Source organism: Anomaloglossus baeobatrachus, chromosome 5 (genome assembly GCF_048569485.1).
Source record: "Anomaloglossus baeobatrachus isolate aAnoBae1 chromosome 5, aAnoBae1.hap1, whole genome shotgun sequence".
NCBI classification, from domain to species: Eukaryota; Metazoa; Chordata; class Amphibia; order Anura; family Aromobatidae; genus Anomaloglossus; species Anomaloglossus baeobatrachus.
In genome coordinates, this window is record NC_134357.1 from 529,374,541 (window position 1) to 529,389,800 (window position 15,260).

Below are 15,260 nucleotides of genomic sequence, written 5' to 3' on the forward strand. Positions count from 1 at the left end.
GTGGCCCATCTCCTTTCTGGCCAGGGCTTGGTGGTAACAGTCTAGTGATTTACACATAGGGACATTAAAATCTCTGCATATCACCGAGGAAACCTTTACCACTCCCCTAAAAGTCTCCAAAAATGTACGTATGAATTTTAATTGTCCCACATTGGGGGCGTACACTGAAGCAATTGTGAATTGTACATTATTTAATAGACAGATTAAAATGACATACAGTCATATGAAAAAGTTTGTGTACTCCTATTGTTAACCTTTTTTCTTAACAATTTGGGTTTTTTCAACAGCTATTTCAGTTTCATATATCTAATAACTGATGGACTCAGTAATATTTCTGGATTGAAATGAGGTTTATTGTACTAACAGAAAATGTGCAATCCGCATTTAAACAAAATTTGACCGGTGCAAAAGTATGGGCACCTCAACATAAAAGTGACATTAATATTTTGTAGATCCTCCTTTTGCAAAAATACCCTCTAGTCGCTTCCTGTAGCTTTTAATGAGTTCCTGGATCCTGGATGAAGGTATATTTGACCATTCCTGTTTACAAAACAATTCCAGTTCAGTTAAGTTTGATGGTCGCCGAGCATGGACAGCACGCTTCAAATCATCCCACATATGTTCAATGATATTCAGGTCTGGGGACTTGGATGGCCATTCCAGAACATTGTAATTGTTCCTCTGCATGAATGCCTGAGTAGATTTGGAGCGGTGTTTTGGATCATTGTGTTGCTGAAATATCCATCCCCTGCGTAACTTCAACTTCGTCATTGATTCTTGCACATTATTGTCAAGAATCTATCTGCTGATACTGAGTTGAATCCATGCGACCCTCAACTTTAACAAGATTCCTGGTGCCGGCATTGGCCACACAGCCCCAAAGCATGATGGAACCTCCACCAAATTTTACTGTGGGTAGCAAGTGCTTTTCTTGGAATGCCGTGTTTTTTTTGCTGCCATGCATAACGCCTTTTTGTATGACCAAACAACTCCATCTTTGTTTCATCTGTCCACAGGACCTTCTTCCAAATGTAACTGGCTTGTCTAAATGTGCTTTTGCATAACTCAGGTGACTCTGTTTGTGGCGTGTTTGCAGAAACGGCTTCTTTCGCATCACTCTCCCATACAGCTTCTCCTTGTGCAACATGCGCTGTATTGTTGACCGATGCACATTGACACCATCTGCAGCAAGATGATGCTGTAGGTCTTTGGAGGTGGTCTGTGGATTGTCCTTGACTGTTCTCACCATTCTTCTTCTCTGCCTTTCTGATATTTTTCTTGGCCTGCCACTTCTGGGCTTAACAAGAACTGTACCTGTGTTCTTCCATTTCCTTACTATGTTCCTCACAGTGGAAACTGACATTTTAAATCTGAGACAACTTTTTGTATCCTTCCCCTGAACAACTATGTTGAATAATCTTTGTTTTCAGATCATTTGAGAGTTATTTTGAGGAGCCCATGATGCCACTCTTCATAGGAGATTCAAATAGAACAACTTGCAAGTGGCCACCTTAAATACCTTTTCTCATGATTGGATACACCTGCCTATGAAGTTCAAAGCTCAATAAGGTTACAAAACCAATTTAGTGCTTTAGTAAGTCAGTAAAAAGTAGTTAGGAGTGTTCAAATCAAGAAATTGATAAGGGTGCCCATACTTTTGCACTTTTGTTTGCACATTTTCTGTTAGTACAATAAACCTCATTTCAATCCAGAAATATTACTCAGTCCATCAGTTATTAGATATATGAAACTGAAATAGCTGTTGCAAAACCCCAAATTGTTATAAAGAAAAAAGGTTAACATTAATAGGGGTGCCCAAACTTTTTCATATGACTGTATCTCCCCTCAATATCCCCCACCACCCTCTCAAGCTGGAAGGCTACAGAGCTTTTAATGAGGATTCCCACACCTGCCCTTTTGTGGTCATTGTTGGCATAAAACTGGTGAGGATAATTTAAAATCTTTCATTCTACCATTATCCTGGGCTAATAAATGTGACTTTTGAATGCACAAAACATCACTACTCGCATTCCTGGCCTCTTTCCAGACCCATGATCTTTTAATGCGGAAAATTGAATCCCTTTACATTTATAGAAAATACCTTTAAACCCATGGTATGTAAGGCCAAAAGTGGCTGTGATAGCCGAGAATCTGCTTTCTTTGGAGTAATAACCCTGCAGAAAGGAAAAGTGTAAAACAGGCAAGACCTAATAACATAACAGAAAAATTAAAGAGGAACTGAAAAACCAGTTGCTCCTCACACATCATGACGGAGCAACACAAGGACTGCAAGTAGTCAGAACAGTAAGGCGGGCTTTGCACGTTGCGACATCGCAAGCCGATGCTGCGATGTCGCACGCGATAGTCCCCGCCCCCGTCGCAGGTACGATATCTTGTGATAGCTGGCGTAGCGAAAATTATCTCTACGCCAGCTTCACATGCACTCACCTGCCCTGGACCGTCGCTCTGGCCGGCGACCCGCCTCCTTCCTAAGGGGGCAAGTCGTGCAGCGTCATAGCGACGTCACACGGCAGGCGGCGGAGGGGCGGAGATGAGCAGGATGTAAACATCCCGCCCACCTCCGTCCTTCCGCATAGCCGCCGGCGGCAGGTAAGCTGATGTTCCTCGTTCCTGCGGTGTTATACACAGCAGAAGTAGAAAAAGTCCAGAAAATGGAGATCGCGACTTCAAAAGGCGAAAGTTACTGGAACTTCAAGCTTTAAACCATTCAGGGTTAATTCTCCTGTTTTGGGATGAATCTTTCCATGGTAGATGTCTGAAGGCAGGGCCGTATTTACCATTAGGCACTTGAGGGCACGTGCCTGGGGCGGCGCCTTCCAGGAGGCGGCGCCTAGACCAAAACTTAAAAAAAAAATATATATTTTTTTTTTAAATCTTCCTCCCTCCTCCTGGGGGCGCAACATGGAGGATGGGGGGGATGAATCATGATGTGGGGGCACAACATGGAGGATGGGGGGGATGAAGCATGATGTGGGGGCGCAACATGGAGGATGGGGGGGATGAAGCATGATGTGGGGCGCAACATGGAGGATGGGGGGGATGAAGCATGATGTGGGGGCGCAACATGGAGGATGGGGGGGCTGAAGCATGATGTGGGGGCGCAACATGGAGGATGGGGAGATGAAGCATGATGTGGGGGCGCAACATGGAGGATGGGGGGATGAAGCATGATGTGGGGGTGCAACATGGAGGATGGGGGGATGAAGCATGATGTGGGGGCGCAACATGGAGGATGGGGGGGATGAAGCATGATGTGGGGGCGCAACATGGAGGATGGGGGGGGATGAAGCATGATGTGGGGGCGCAACATGGAGGATGGGGGGGATGAAGCATGATGTGGGGGCGCAACATGGAGGATGGGGGGATGAAGCATGATGTGGGGCGCAACATGGAGGATGGGGGGGATGAAGCATGATGTGGGGGCGCAACATGGAGGATGGGGGGGATGAAGCATGATGTGGGGCGCAACATGGAGGATGGGGGGGGTTGAAGCGATGTGGGGCGCAACATGGAGGATGGGGGGGATGAAGCATGATGTGGGGGTGCAACATGGAGGATGGGGGGGATGAAGCATGATGTGGGGGCGCAACATGGAGGATGGGGGGGATGAAGCATGATGTGGGGGCGCAACATGGAGGATGGGGGGATGAAGCATGATGTGGGGGCGCAACATGGAGGATGGGGAGGATTGAGCATGATGTGGGGGCGCAACATGGAGGATGGGGGGATGAAGCATGATGTGAGGGCGCAACATGGAGGATGGGGGGATGAAGGATGATGTGGGGGCGCAACATGGAGGATGGGGGGGATGAAGCATGATGTGGGGGCGCAACATGGAGGATGGGGGGATGAAGCATGATGTGGGGGCGCAACATGGAGGATGGGGGGGATGAAGCATGATGTGGGGGCGCAACATGGAGGATGGGGGGGATGAAGCATGATGTGGGGCGCAACATGGAGGATGGGGGGATGAAGCATGATGTGGGGCGCAACATGGAGGATGGGGGGATGAAGCATGATGTGGGGGCGCAACATGGAGGATGGGGGGATGAAGCATGTGGGGGCGCAACATGGAGGATGGGGGGATGAAGCATGATGTGGGGGCGCAACATGGAGGATGGGGGATGAAGCATGATGTGGGGGCGCAACATGGAGGATGGGGGGATGAAGCATGATGTGGGGGCACAACATGGAGGATGGGGGGGTGAAGCATGATGTGGGGGCGCAACATGGAGGGTGGGGGGGTGAAGCATGATGTGGGGGCGCAACATGGAGGATGGGGGGGATGAAGCATGATGTGGGGGCGCAACATGGAGGATGGGGGGGATGAAGCATGATGTGGGGGCGCAACATGGAGGATGGGGGGGATGAAGCATGATGTGGGGGCGCAACATGGAGGATGGGGGGGATGAATCATGATGTGGGGGCGCAACATGGAGGATGGGGGGGATGAAGCATGATGTGAGGGCGCTACATGGAGGATGGGGGGATGAAGCATGATCTGGGGGAGCAACATGGAGGATGGGGGGGATGAAGCATGAAAGCATGATGTGGGGGCGCAACATGGAGGAGGGGGGGGTGAAGCATGATGTGGGGGTGAAACATGGAGGATGGGGGGATGAAGCATGATGTTTTATTTAATCGTATGAACGGATATCTTACCATCATATAAAAAGAAACACCAGACAATAGACAGTGATTGAAAAATATCAAAAGGATAAAAATCAAATTTGAATATCAAGATTTTCTATATATGCAATAACGTTATCATTTACAATATAGAAATCCATGATGTGGGGGCGCAACATGGAGGATGGAGCAGGATAGGGGTGCGCCTGCATTGGTGATGGAGCAGAATGGGAAAATGGGGGGGGGGGGAATGACGGTGGTGGACAGTATAGCAAATGGGAGTTGCAGTATTGAGAATGGGGAATCATGGGGGTTCTCGGTATGGAAGGGGAACCATGGGGGGGGCTTGGTATGGAGAAGGGGCAGCATGGGGACCGCTCAGTTAGGAGCCTGGGAGGGCTCGGTATACAGAATGCGAAGCATAAGGCTCATTATAGAGTGGGGACAGCATGAGGGGGACAGTGAAGTGGGGGCTGCATGGAGAGGTGGGGACAGTGGAGGTCATGGTTCATTGGTGAGGACAGTGGAGGGTTTCATTTGAGGGGGCAGTGTAGTGGAAATGGTATAGGAGAGAATGTGGAGGCTGTATACTATAAGTGACACGGTGTGGGGTCATTTTTTGTGAAGTGAGCTCAGTGATGGGCAATTATTTATTCTTGGGCACAGCCTTGGGCTTACTTAGGGTGGTTACTCTTTAGTGAGGAGAATTATGAGTCTGTCACCATGTTTTTGCCACTTAATTTGAGAGCAGCATAATGTAGGGGCAGACATCCTGATTCCAGTGTTGTCACTTAATGGGCTGCTTAGTGTAATTTTGATAAAATCACTGTTTAATCAGCAGTAGTTATCATTACAGGACTACTTGGTGTGCTGCAGGTAGTCCAGCATATTCATGAGCTCTGTATAGCTGCGAGATCTGCAGCAGAGAAAATGACAGCAAACAGCTCAGTAAGTGACACATTGCTGGAATCAGGGGCTCTGTCTCTACATTATGCTGCTCTCAGATGGGGGAGCAAAAACCTGGTGACAGATTCCCTATACGGGCACCATTGCAGTATGTGCTGCAGCAGACCAAACAAGAGGGAAGTCTTGGGAGACGCAGGACAATGTGTTGCTAAGAACGATGACATTATACTTTTAGATAAATCAGTTTCCCATCTTTGGCTGCAGTGTTAATGCTGCTTTAAAGGGGTTTTCTCACATTGGAAACTTACCCTCTATCCTTGGCATGGGGAATAACTTTCCAATCGCTGGGGGTCCGACTACCATGGCCCCGAGTGTTTCCGAGAACCAGAACATGCAGACAGAATGGATTCCGGGAGTAAAATTTCATAGTCCTGTCTCCTGAGCTGTGCACTTAAGAGGTCTTTTGAGCAATTGGTGGGGGTCTCAAGTCCCACCCCATGATGCCCCTTCTCCCTACTGAGCCCACCTCTGTCCTACTAATCTCCTTAGAATTAATGGACCTAAACATATAAGATCTCCTCCAAAAGTTAAGTCTACTGCCTGGGACTAATCAGTATTGTGGTTCTTATATGGTCCACAGTCTAATGATGACTGGTAACAACTACCAGCATCTCCTTACCACTGTTAAGGACATACTGGGAGTTGTACGTTAATGCAATGCATATATATATATATATATGGGTCTAACCTGACACTGCACTTGATTGCTGTACGAAGTTGGCAATGTATTCATGTACTGATGGTGGTTTTGGTGATGTATTGTTGTCTTTAGGGTGGGTTTGGTGATGTATTGTATTTAGGGTGGTTTTGGTGATGTATTACTGTATTGACAGTAGTTCTGTGGATGTATTACTGTACTAACTGTGGTTTTGGTTATGTATTCTTGTATTTAGTGTGGTTTTAGTTATGTATTACTGTACTGATGGTGGTTCTGGTGATAGTCATGTGGCTGTTGTAATCTTTACCTTATCAGTCTTGATCCTAAATCATAGGGTCAGTGTGCTGGACTAAAAATACAGCTATCTGCATGTCTGTCAGCCGAAAAAGTAATAGACTAAAGCTCCCATACAGTATAGTCTGATTTTTCAGCCGACAGCTATCTTGCTCGGATCTCCCATATACAGGAGCACTCATTCTGCTAAGTGTTCCTGTGTTCTCTATTAGCGCCGCTGCTAGACATCTCCGGCAGCAGCTTATCATTTAGAGGATAATAGGATCTACACTCCGTAATCGGACATACTGGATCCTTATCCCCCCCCCCTCGACAATCAGAATTGAGAGCCCCTATACACATTGGACTGTCAGCAGAACCTGTCGATATTGGCGGGTTTAGACCACTTTAGGTTAATGTGTAAGCAGGTCCTAACTACTATCTGAAGGCTCTGGGCTCTATCAGGGCATGTGCACACCTCTTGTAGTTGTCTGTGAACCCCCGGAATTATTCAGACAGAAAACACTTCAGGACAGTCATCATTTTATCCTGTAGCAAATTTTTTTTTTTTTTGCTGTTGCTTCTTGGTTGTTTTTTCCAACATCTTTCAGCTACTGGATTTTACATATTTTTTAAATGAACTAGTAAGCGGCATCCAAGCAGCAGCCGCCATATAATGGATCGGTCACTGTCAAAAGCTTCATGTCTGAGGAAACCTGACGCGCTTAAAAAAACTCCAAAGACTGAACACATGGACGGCAAGTCGTTTTTTACACTGCAGTGTATGAGTTCATTTCTTTAATATTTAGAGTTTGGGTTTCTTGGGCAGGTTACAGGGCGGATCTGTCTGAAAACAAAATGCTGTGTGCACATACCCTTAATCTGACTGATCAGAAGGGGGCGCCACCACTGACGGTGCCTAGGGCAGCATAAACTCCAAATACGGCCCTGGCGGAGGGGGGTGGAATATCCCAGTCCTCAGTTTCCCAAGTTGCGGAGTAGAGAAGCAAACCCGAGTGCTACCATTTTTGCTGACAATGAGCTTGATAGGGAAACCCCAACGATATATAATTCCTTTATCCCGTAGGATGTTTGTAAAAGGGGTGAATTCTCTCCTCCTCACAAGTATGCCAGCTGAGAGATCTGGGAACACCGAAAGATGAGCAAATCGGTCTGGCAGGGAAGGTTTCTTTTTTAATCCCAGCAGGAAGGCCTCCTTTGTTTTCTAGAAGTGAATGCGGGCAATAGAATCTCTGGGAATCGAAGGGTTAAGGCCCTGGGGCTTAGGGATTCTGTGGATCCAGTCCACTAAGAGATCTCTCCCTTTTGCTTCAGGCACAACTACTTGAATAAAGTCCTGTAACAGGGGGAGCAAATCTTTGTCATGTACTTCTTCTAGTATTCTTCTTATTCTAACATTCTTACTCCTGGATCTATCCTCCAGGTCCAGTATTTTAGATGTTAACTTTCGAACTTCAACTTTAAGCTCCTCATGCTCATCTATCAGGGCATTGTGAGACCCTGTTAATTCCTCCATTTTGTTCTCCAAGTGATCCGTGCGGTTCCCTATGGCTCCAACTTCCCCCTTAAGCTCTGCTAACATCTCCTCCTTTGTGACAGGCTGATGATCAGGGCTTACCGTTTCCACAGCGCCCGCAACCTCCATTGAGCTTCTCCTGCTTGAGGTGGAGGAAGCAGCAGAGCGCGCGGGCCGTGCAGGCTTTGCAGCATGAGGGAAGGCCGCCGCCATCTTAGAAATCTTCTCCAGCCCGGAGCCTCTGGCAAAGAAGTCAGATACCTTTCTGGGAGAGCTCCGGAGCCCGGTTTTGGACCGCCTCATCTGATCTCAGGGTGATTCTAAGTGCCTGGAGGAAGATTTACTGCTGGAGGAACCGTCTGTAAGATGTGTGAGCTGTTTCACCGCCTAATGCCGTCGGAGCTCCTGGATTATGCGACCAGCGCCATGCTCCGCTAGTAATTGCCCCCCCTAGGACACCATTTTTATGCCCCCAGCTCTCATGGCGATAAATGGGGATGAATCTACAGGGATCAGAGGCCCCCCACCCGCCCTCTCTCTATGTGCCTTCGATATAATGGAAGAGTCTTTATCTGTGGGGGGGGGGTTGCCTCTGATAAAATAATAGATGCTGTCTTTCGGTTACGTTGGATAAAAGATACTTTTTCTATCTTCTTCAAGAATGGAGAATGATCTATTTTTTTCACATATAATGAAACTTACTTTAACAATCCTCATTAGTGAACATACAACATCCGGCCTGTGATTGCTCTGGTGACGCCCTGCTCTACTGTAGTACCGAGTATTATCCCTCCGCTCAGTGTAATACTAATGGCCCCATACACATTACATAACATCCGGCCTGTGATTGCTCCGCTGACGCCCTGCACTACTGTAGTACCGAGTATTATCCCTCCGGTCAGTGTAATACTAATAGCCCCATACACATTACATAACATCCGGTCTGTGATTGCTCCGGTGACGCCCTGCACTACTGTAGTACCGAGTATTATCCCTCCGGTCAGTGTAATACTAATAGCCCCATACACATTACATAACATCCGGTCTGTGATTGCTCCGGTGACGCCCTGCACTACTGTAGTACCGAGTATTATCCCTCCACTCAGTGTAATACTAATGGCCCCATACACATTACATAACATCCGGCCTGTGATTGCTCCGGTGACGCCCTGCACTACTGCAGTACAGAGTATTATCCCTCCGGTCAGTGTAATACTAATGGCCCCATACACATTACATAACATCCGGCCTGTGATTGCTCCGGTGACGCCCTGCACTACTGCAGTACAGAGTATTATCCCTCCGGTCAGTGTTAGGCTATGTGCCCACAGGACTCTGTACCTGCCGCAGGTTTCCCGCAGCTGCTCCCCGGAATCCGCAGCTATACATAGCTGCGTGATTCCAGTGAAATAACTGCGGGAAACCTGCGGACATTCATGCGACTTACCTGCGGAAGTCCCGGCCTCTATCTCCATAGTGGAGGGCCGGGATTTCCGCAGGTATTTCCGCAAGAATAATTGACATGCAATTATGTACGGCTGCGGGACATCCGCAGCCGCACATACCGCAGCATGGACACAGACACTCCCCATGTCCCATAGGATAACATGGGGAGTGTCTGTACTTTCTAAAACCTGCGGATTTTTCTGGAAAATCCAGATAAATCCACAGGTTTTCCACGACAAAATCCGCGGGTACAGAGTCTCGTGGGCACATTCTAATACTAATGGCCCCATACACATTACATAACATCCGGCCTGTGATTGCTCCGGTGACTCCCTGCACTACTGTCGTACAGAGTATTATCCCTCCGGTCAGTGTAATACTAATGGCCCCAAACATATTAGATAACTTTTGGCCAAAAACATCACAGACAGATAGATATCTACTAACTCCCCCATACACACGAACATGCTGTCTTGATGAGCCTTTCTTTTCAACATTTGTTATTAAAGAATACCATATCTCTTATATGTTTTTGGAATTATACAACCGTTGTTGATGCCAGTTTTGTTTTTCGAGCGTTTTACCACCTGCTTTTTTTTCTGGTGTGTTTTATGTAATATACGAAAGTTTGAGAAAAATATCTAACATATCTGGCGTAAAATAAAACATAAAAAGCTGTAATTGCCTCCAATCTTCTGTGTGTAAATCAAACGAGATCTAACATGACAGGAGATAACAGCCCGGGGAGGACGGGAAACTTTCATACATGCGGCTGGTGGGGACGTAGTCAGTGATGGACTCTAGACAAATGTGTTTATAGAGACAGTAGAAAATGAAGATGCGGTCCTCTTCATGAAGTCGTTATTTCTCCTGTACTGAATATCTCCTGCAGTATTTCAATTGCTGATGGTGTCGGTAAATGAGATGAGAATTAGTGTTAGACCTAAGCCACACGGCGAGAAAAACGGTGCGAGTGGAGTGCGATAAAACATTGGATTCCACTCGGACCAGTATTAGCCTGTGTGTCAGCACACATGAGCATTATTTTCTCAGCCCTAATCGGACCGAGAAAACAATCGCAGCATGCTGCGACTGTAATGCGAGACTCTTTCTCTCACACCCATTCAAGTGTATAGAGCGAGAGAAAAATCGCACTGCACTCGCGGTACACCGGTGTACCACGAGTGCAGGGTGAGAATCGCAATAGCCGGCTACGGAGGAGAGACGGAGAGAAGTCCCACCCCTCCTCAGAGCCAGCCTGCCCCCTGCAGCTGAGGTCCGCTCGCACAGTCAGACCTCAGTCGCAGGGACACTCGCATGACACTCTGCTCCTGCTGTGCTGCCAGCGTGAGCCGAGTGTCATGCGAGGATCGCACTAGTGCCCCGTGTGGCCCCAGCCTAATGGAAAATGAGTCTGAGAAACATATTCAGCTGCCGACTCCGAGGACGAAACTCTGTGTGTGTGTGTGTGTGTGTGTGTGTGTGTGTGTGTGTGTGTGTGTGTGTGTGTGTGTGTGTGTGTGTGTGTCGTAAAGTAAATAGGATTTATTAGTAGATACAAAGAGGATAAAATTAATATTGTAGAATAATGCAGAGTAGGAATTATAAAATCAACAATCCACCACAATTCCTGTGCCACCGCTGCTTGCGTGCCCCACCAGTCATTGTATTTTCTATTTATTCCTGAGAAACATGTAATCTCCACAGCAAATCAGAGGCTGAAGTTGTGACTGACATCTCCTCATTCCCAATCGCTGGCTATGTCTTATTCAGCAATTGAGCTCATGCTCTAGTATATTCGATCCACAAACATATCTTCATTGTCACCTCATTTCTTCCACCTTATCTTTAGTAATTGTAATATTACACGGGATCTTTATGATGTTACACCATCTTCTCCCCATTCAGGTCCCTACAATATTAGATTTTCTTAGTGGCGATCTACATAAGAGATTTCTCCTGATTTGAACCATTAAGGATGAATATGGACAGAGACAAGATGGCAGAGAGGATATTACACCTCACCCTAGAGATCCTCTTCCGGCTTACTGGAGAGGTGAGAGATTCTGATAACGTCACATTACATCATTGTTATCTATGGGAATAACAGATGGACAGAACTCGAGAGGTGAGGACTCTGGAAATGTCTGTAGTGAGATTTATTAATGTGTCTCTCCATAACCAGGATTACACAGTAGTGAAGAAGACCTCTAGTGAGAGCTGTCAGGACCCTGTGTCTGAGGGATGGGGAAGACCCCTGAGCCCAATCACAGGGCCTCCACCTCACCCCCTGATACATGAGGACATCAATGACCAGAAGATCCTAGAACTCGCCTACAAGATGATTGAGCTGCTGACTGGAGAGGTGACACTGCTGGGAATGCTGGGACATTATACTGTAACTGTATGAAGGGATCGCAGGATGACATTATTTTATGTGTCAGGTTCCTTTACGGTGTCAGGATGTCTCCGTATATTTCTCCATGGAGGAGTGGGAGTATTTAGAAGAACACAAAGATCGCTACAAGGACGTCATGATGGATGTTCCCCAGCCCCTCACATCACCAGGTAATAGACAGAACTAAATACACACTGCCTATAATTATCTATATGTAAAGAATTAATTCAGTTCCTGTATGTGTTTCCTCCAGTTCTATCCAGTAAGAGGACAACACCAGAGAGATGTCCCCATCCTCTTCTTCCACAGGACTGTAATCAAGAAAATCCCAATGTTCCTCAGGATCATCAGGTAGATGGAGAGAAGGAGTCATGAATTCTCGCTATGATGTGTAGACGGCTGTGAAGGTCTTGTGTTCAGTCTTGTTTTATACTTCTAATGAGAATGGTGGAGATGGCAGGATTAGAGCTGATCATAGATGTGACTTCTCCATCTGTGACTTTTACAATATATGTTTCAGGATGAAGATCTGAACCATCTTAATATTATAGAGACATTTGTGCTAGCTGATGAGTGGTGTAAAGAGGAGATTCCTACATTTGGCTACCCAGGTGAGTACTAACCGCTAAATGCAGAGAAGTCACATATTCTTCTCAGTCACTGGCTGTGGCTAGTTTTATTGGTGGTGTAGTCCAGTCATATTATGATTAAGTGGTCACCAGTATTTTTCCACTAGACCACTACATGCGTCTCCAGCTAAAACATTTCCCATTATTTTGGACATTGGAAGTCCTTCTGTTGGAGTGAAACCTGTTTCGGCCAGAGCTTACAGCCCAGAAGATCCGTGCTACCCACTGAAATGAGAATATGCTGACCCTTAGCTGCTCAGTTCTCTAAACTGCAAAGAGAAACAACAGCACAAATAAAATTTGCTGAAAATGACAAAAAATATCCATATGGTGTGCAATGCTGTTATGACGAACCACCATTCAATATGCATTGAGAGCCGAGTATGAATGTTATATACTTAATTAGAAACAAGAAAAGCATAAATCCAAGAAGGTAATCCAATCATATATATAATTTTTTTTCCCCATTGGTGGATGTAAGAGGGGGCCTTGTTTTTTTTTTTTTGCAGTGACGTAAACATTTTGATATCATTTTTGCCTACATAAAAAAAAAATTTTTAGTGGCCTATTGCTCCAATATTTAGGGGCCACAATGAACAGAGGGTCAACCATCATGCTTTACTTGTTTCTTCTCTGAGGTCTATTAGTTCTTGAGCTGTTTTTTTCTCTTGCAATTCCTATGTATAATTTAGTAACTTTTTTTTTTTTTTTTAAATGCAACTTCTAAGGGTATTTTATTCAAAAATCTTTTTTTTTCATTTTCCTTTGCAGATGACTGTGTCAGGAGATCAGAGGGACAATTGATTACCTCTGACTGTGGGAATGGTTTTGCTGTTAACTCAAATCTCGTTAAACATCAGAGAACTCACACAGGGGATAAACCATTTTCATGTTCAGAATGTGGGAAATGTTTTGTAGATAAGTCGAATCTTGTTAAACACCAGAAATTTCACACAGAAGATAAGCCATATTTATGTTCAGAATGTGGGAAATGTTATTTAGATAAGACAAATCTTGTTATACATCAGAGAACTCACACAGGGGAGAAGCCTTTTTCATGTTCAGAATGTGGGAAACATTTTAAACAGAAGTCACATCTTTTTATACATTTAAGAATTCACACAGGGGAGAAGCCATATTCATGTTCAGAATGTGGAAAATGTTGGGCACATAAATCAAGTCTTGTTGAACATCAAAGAACTCACACAGGGGAGATGGGATATTCATGTTCAGAATGTGGGAAATGTTTTGCACGTAAATCAAATCTTTTTGCACATCAAAGAATTCACACAGGGGAGAAACCTTATTCATGTTCAGAATGTGGGAAAGGTTTTGGACGTAAATCACACCTTGTTTCACATATGAGAAGTCATTTAGGGGTGAAGTTCTATTCATGTTCAGAATGCAGTGAATTTTTTACCCAAGAATCATATTTTCTTGAACATCAAAAATCTCACACTGGGAAAAGCCATAATCCTACCTAGAAGGTGAGAAATGTTTTACTTAAAGGGAATCTACCACCAGGTGGTGTTTATGTAATCTGAAAACAGCATGATGTATAGACAGAGACCCTGATTTCTTCAATGTGTCACTTACTTGTGGATAAAACATGGAGACCGATTAGTAGAGAGCTGCAATAGTCCAGGTGAGAATGAATAAAAGTCACAGTAAGAGGTTTTGCAGAGTCAACGGCAAGAAAAGGTCAAACTCTAGAGATGTTTTTGAGGTGTAGGTGACATGAATGAGCAGCTAAACCAATGTGGAGAGTGAAGGAAAGATCTGAGTCAAATATAACCCCAAGACAGTGGGCGTGCTACTGGGGAGTAATGGTAGAACCACATACAGAAATCACAATGTTCAGTTTAGGAAGGTTAGTCAAGGGAGGAAATACGAGAAGTTCAGTTTTTGACATATTCAGTTTTAGATGGATGTGATGTTAGAGATAGCAGACAAACAATCACTGTAATTTTGTAGTAATGCTGGGGTGATGTCAGGAGATGATCAGCAAACAGATGGTCCTGAAATGCTAATGCACATCTAGCAGAGTTCTGAATGCTGAGCTTTGTATAACCATTCTCACACCACTGATTAGCAGCATTCTGTTAATGTACAGTACAATATGCACAGAAAGCTGCCAATCAGTGTTGGGGGTGTGGTTACACAGAGCAGGAGGACAATATGGCATGAGGCACCTAGTCCTCTAGTAATACTCTCCCACTGATAAAACAATGATTTAATTGAATGTACAACAAGCAACCTTGTAAGTGATACATTGCTGTAATCAGAGTCTCTACCGCTACATTTTGCTGCTCTTAGATTCCATTTAAAAATCATTTGGTTCACCACCAAGAAAAACTCACACAGGAAAGAAACATATATTCTATCAAACTGTACAAGAAATCACACAAGAGACAGGGAAAGTAACAACAAATAACAAAAAGAGAAAGCAAGTCAGAAGTATTAAAATTAAAATATAAGCATCTACTAGTAGACATCTGTAATCTGAAAAGCAAATAAAGAGGTATATTCCATCTGTACTGAATACGTCACCGTTATGTACTTATATACTCACTACCTGGGTGTCCTTCGACTGAATCTGACATTTGGGGTCCCCTTTGTTATACATCTGTGACAATATCTCTGTGTTGGATCCTTTGTATAAAGATTAAAATTTGTTACCTGAAATTTTTGTTTCCTGGACTT

The 15,260-nt window shown here is 45.1% G+C and overlaps 1 protein-coding gene across 1 annotated transcript in view; it reads left to right on the forward strand.

Annotated features, from left to right (window-relative positions):
• LOC142312910 (uncharacterized) overlaps window positions 1–15,260 on the forward strand; it is a 186,098-nt gene that overhangs the window by 14,657 nt on the left and 156,181 nt on the right. Inside the window, exons 2-7 of the mRNA XM_075351898.1 lie at window positions 11,439–11,586; window positions 11,716–11,895; window positions 11,975–12,098; window positions 12,182–12,279; window positions 12,449–12,539; window positions 13,329–14,024. Coding sequence (XP_075208013.1) covers window positions 11,509–11,586; window positions 11,716–11,895; window positions 11,975–12,098; window positions 12,182–12,279; window positions 12,449–12,539; window positions 13,329–14,024 — 1,267 coding nt within the window. The 5' untranslated portion in view covers window positions 11,439–11,508. The remainder of the gene's footprint in view (window positions 1–11,438; window positions 11,587–11,715; window positions 11,896–11,974; window positions 12,099–12,181; window positions 12,280–12,448; window positions 12,540–13,328; window positions 14,025–15,260) is intronic.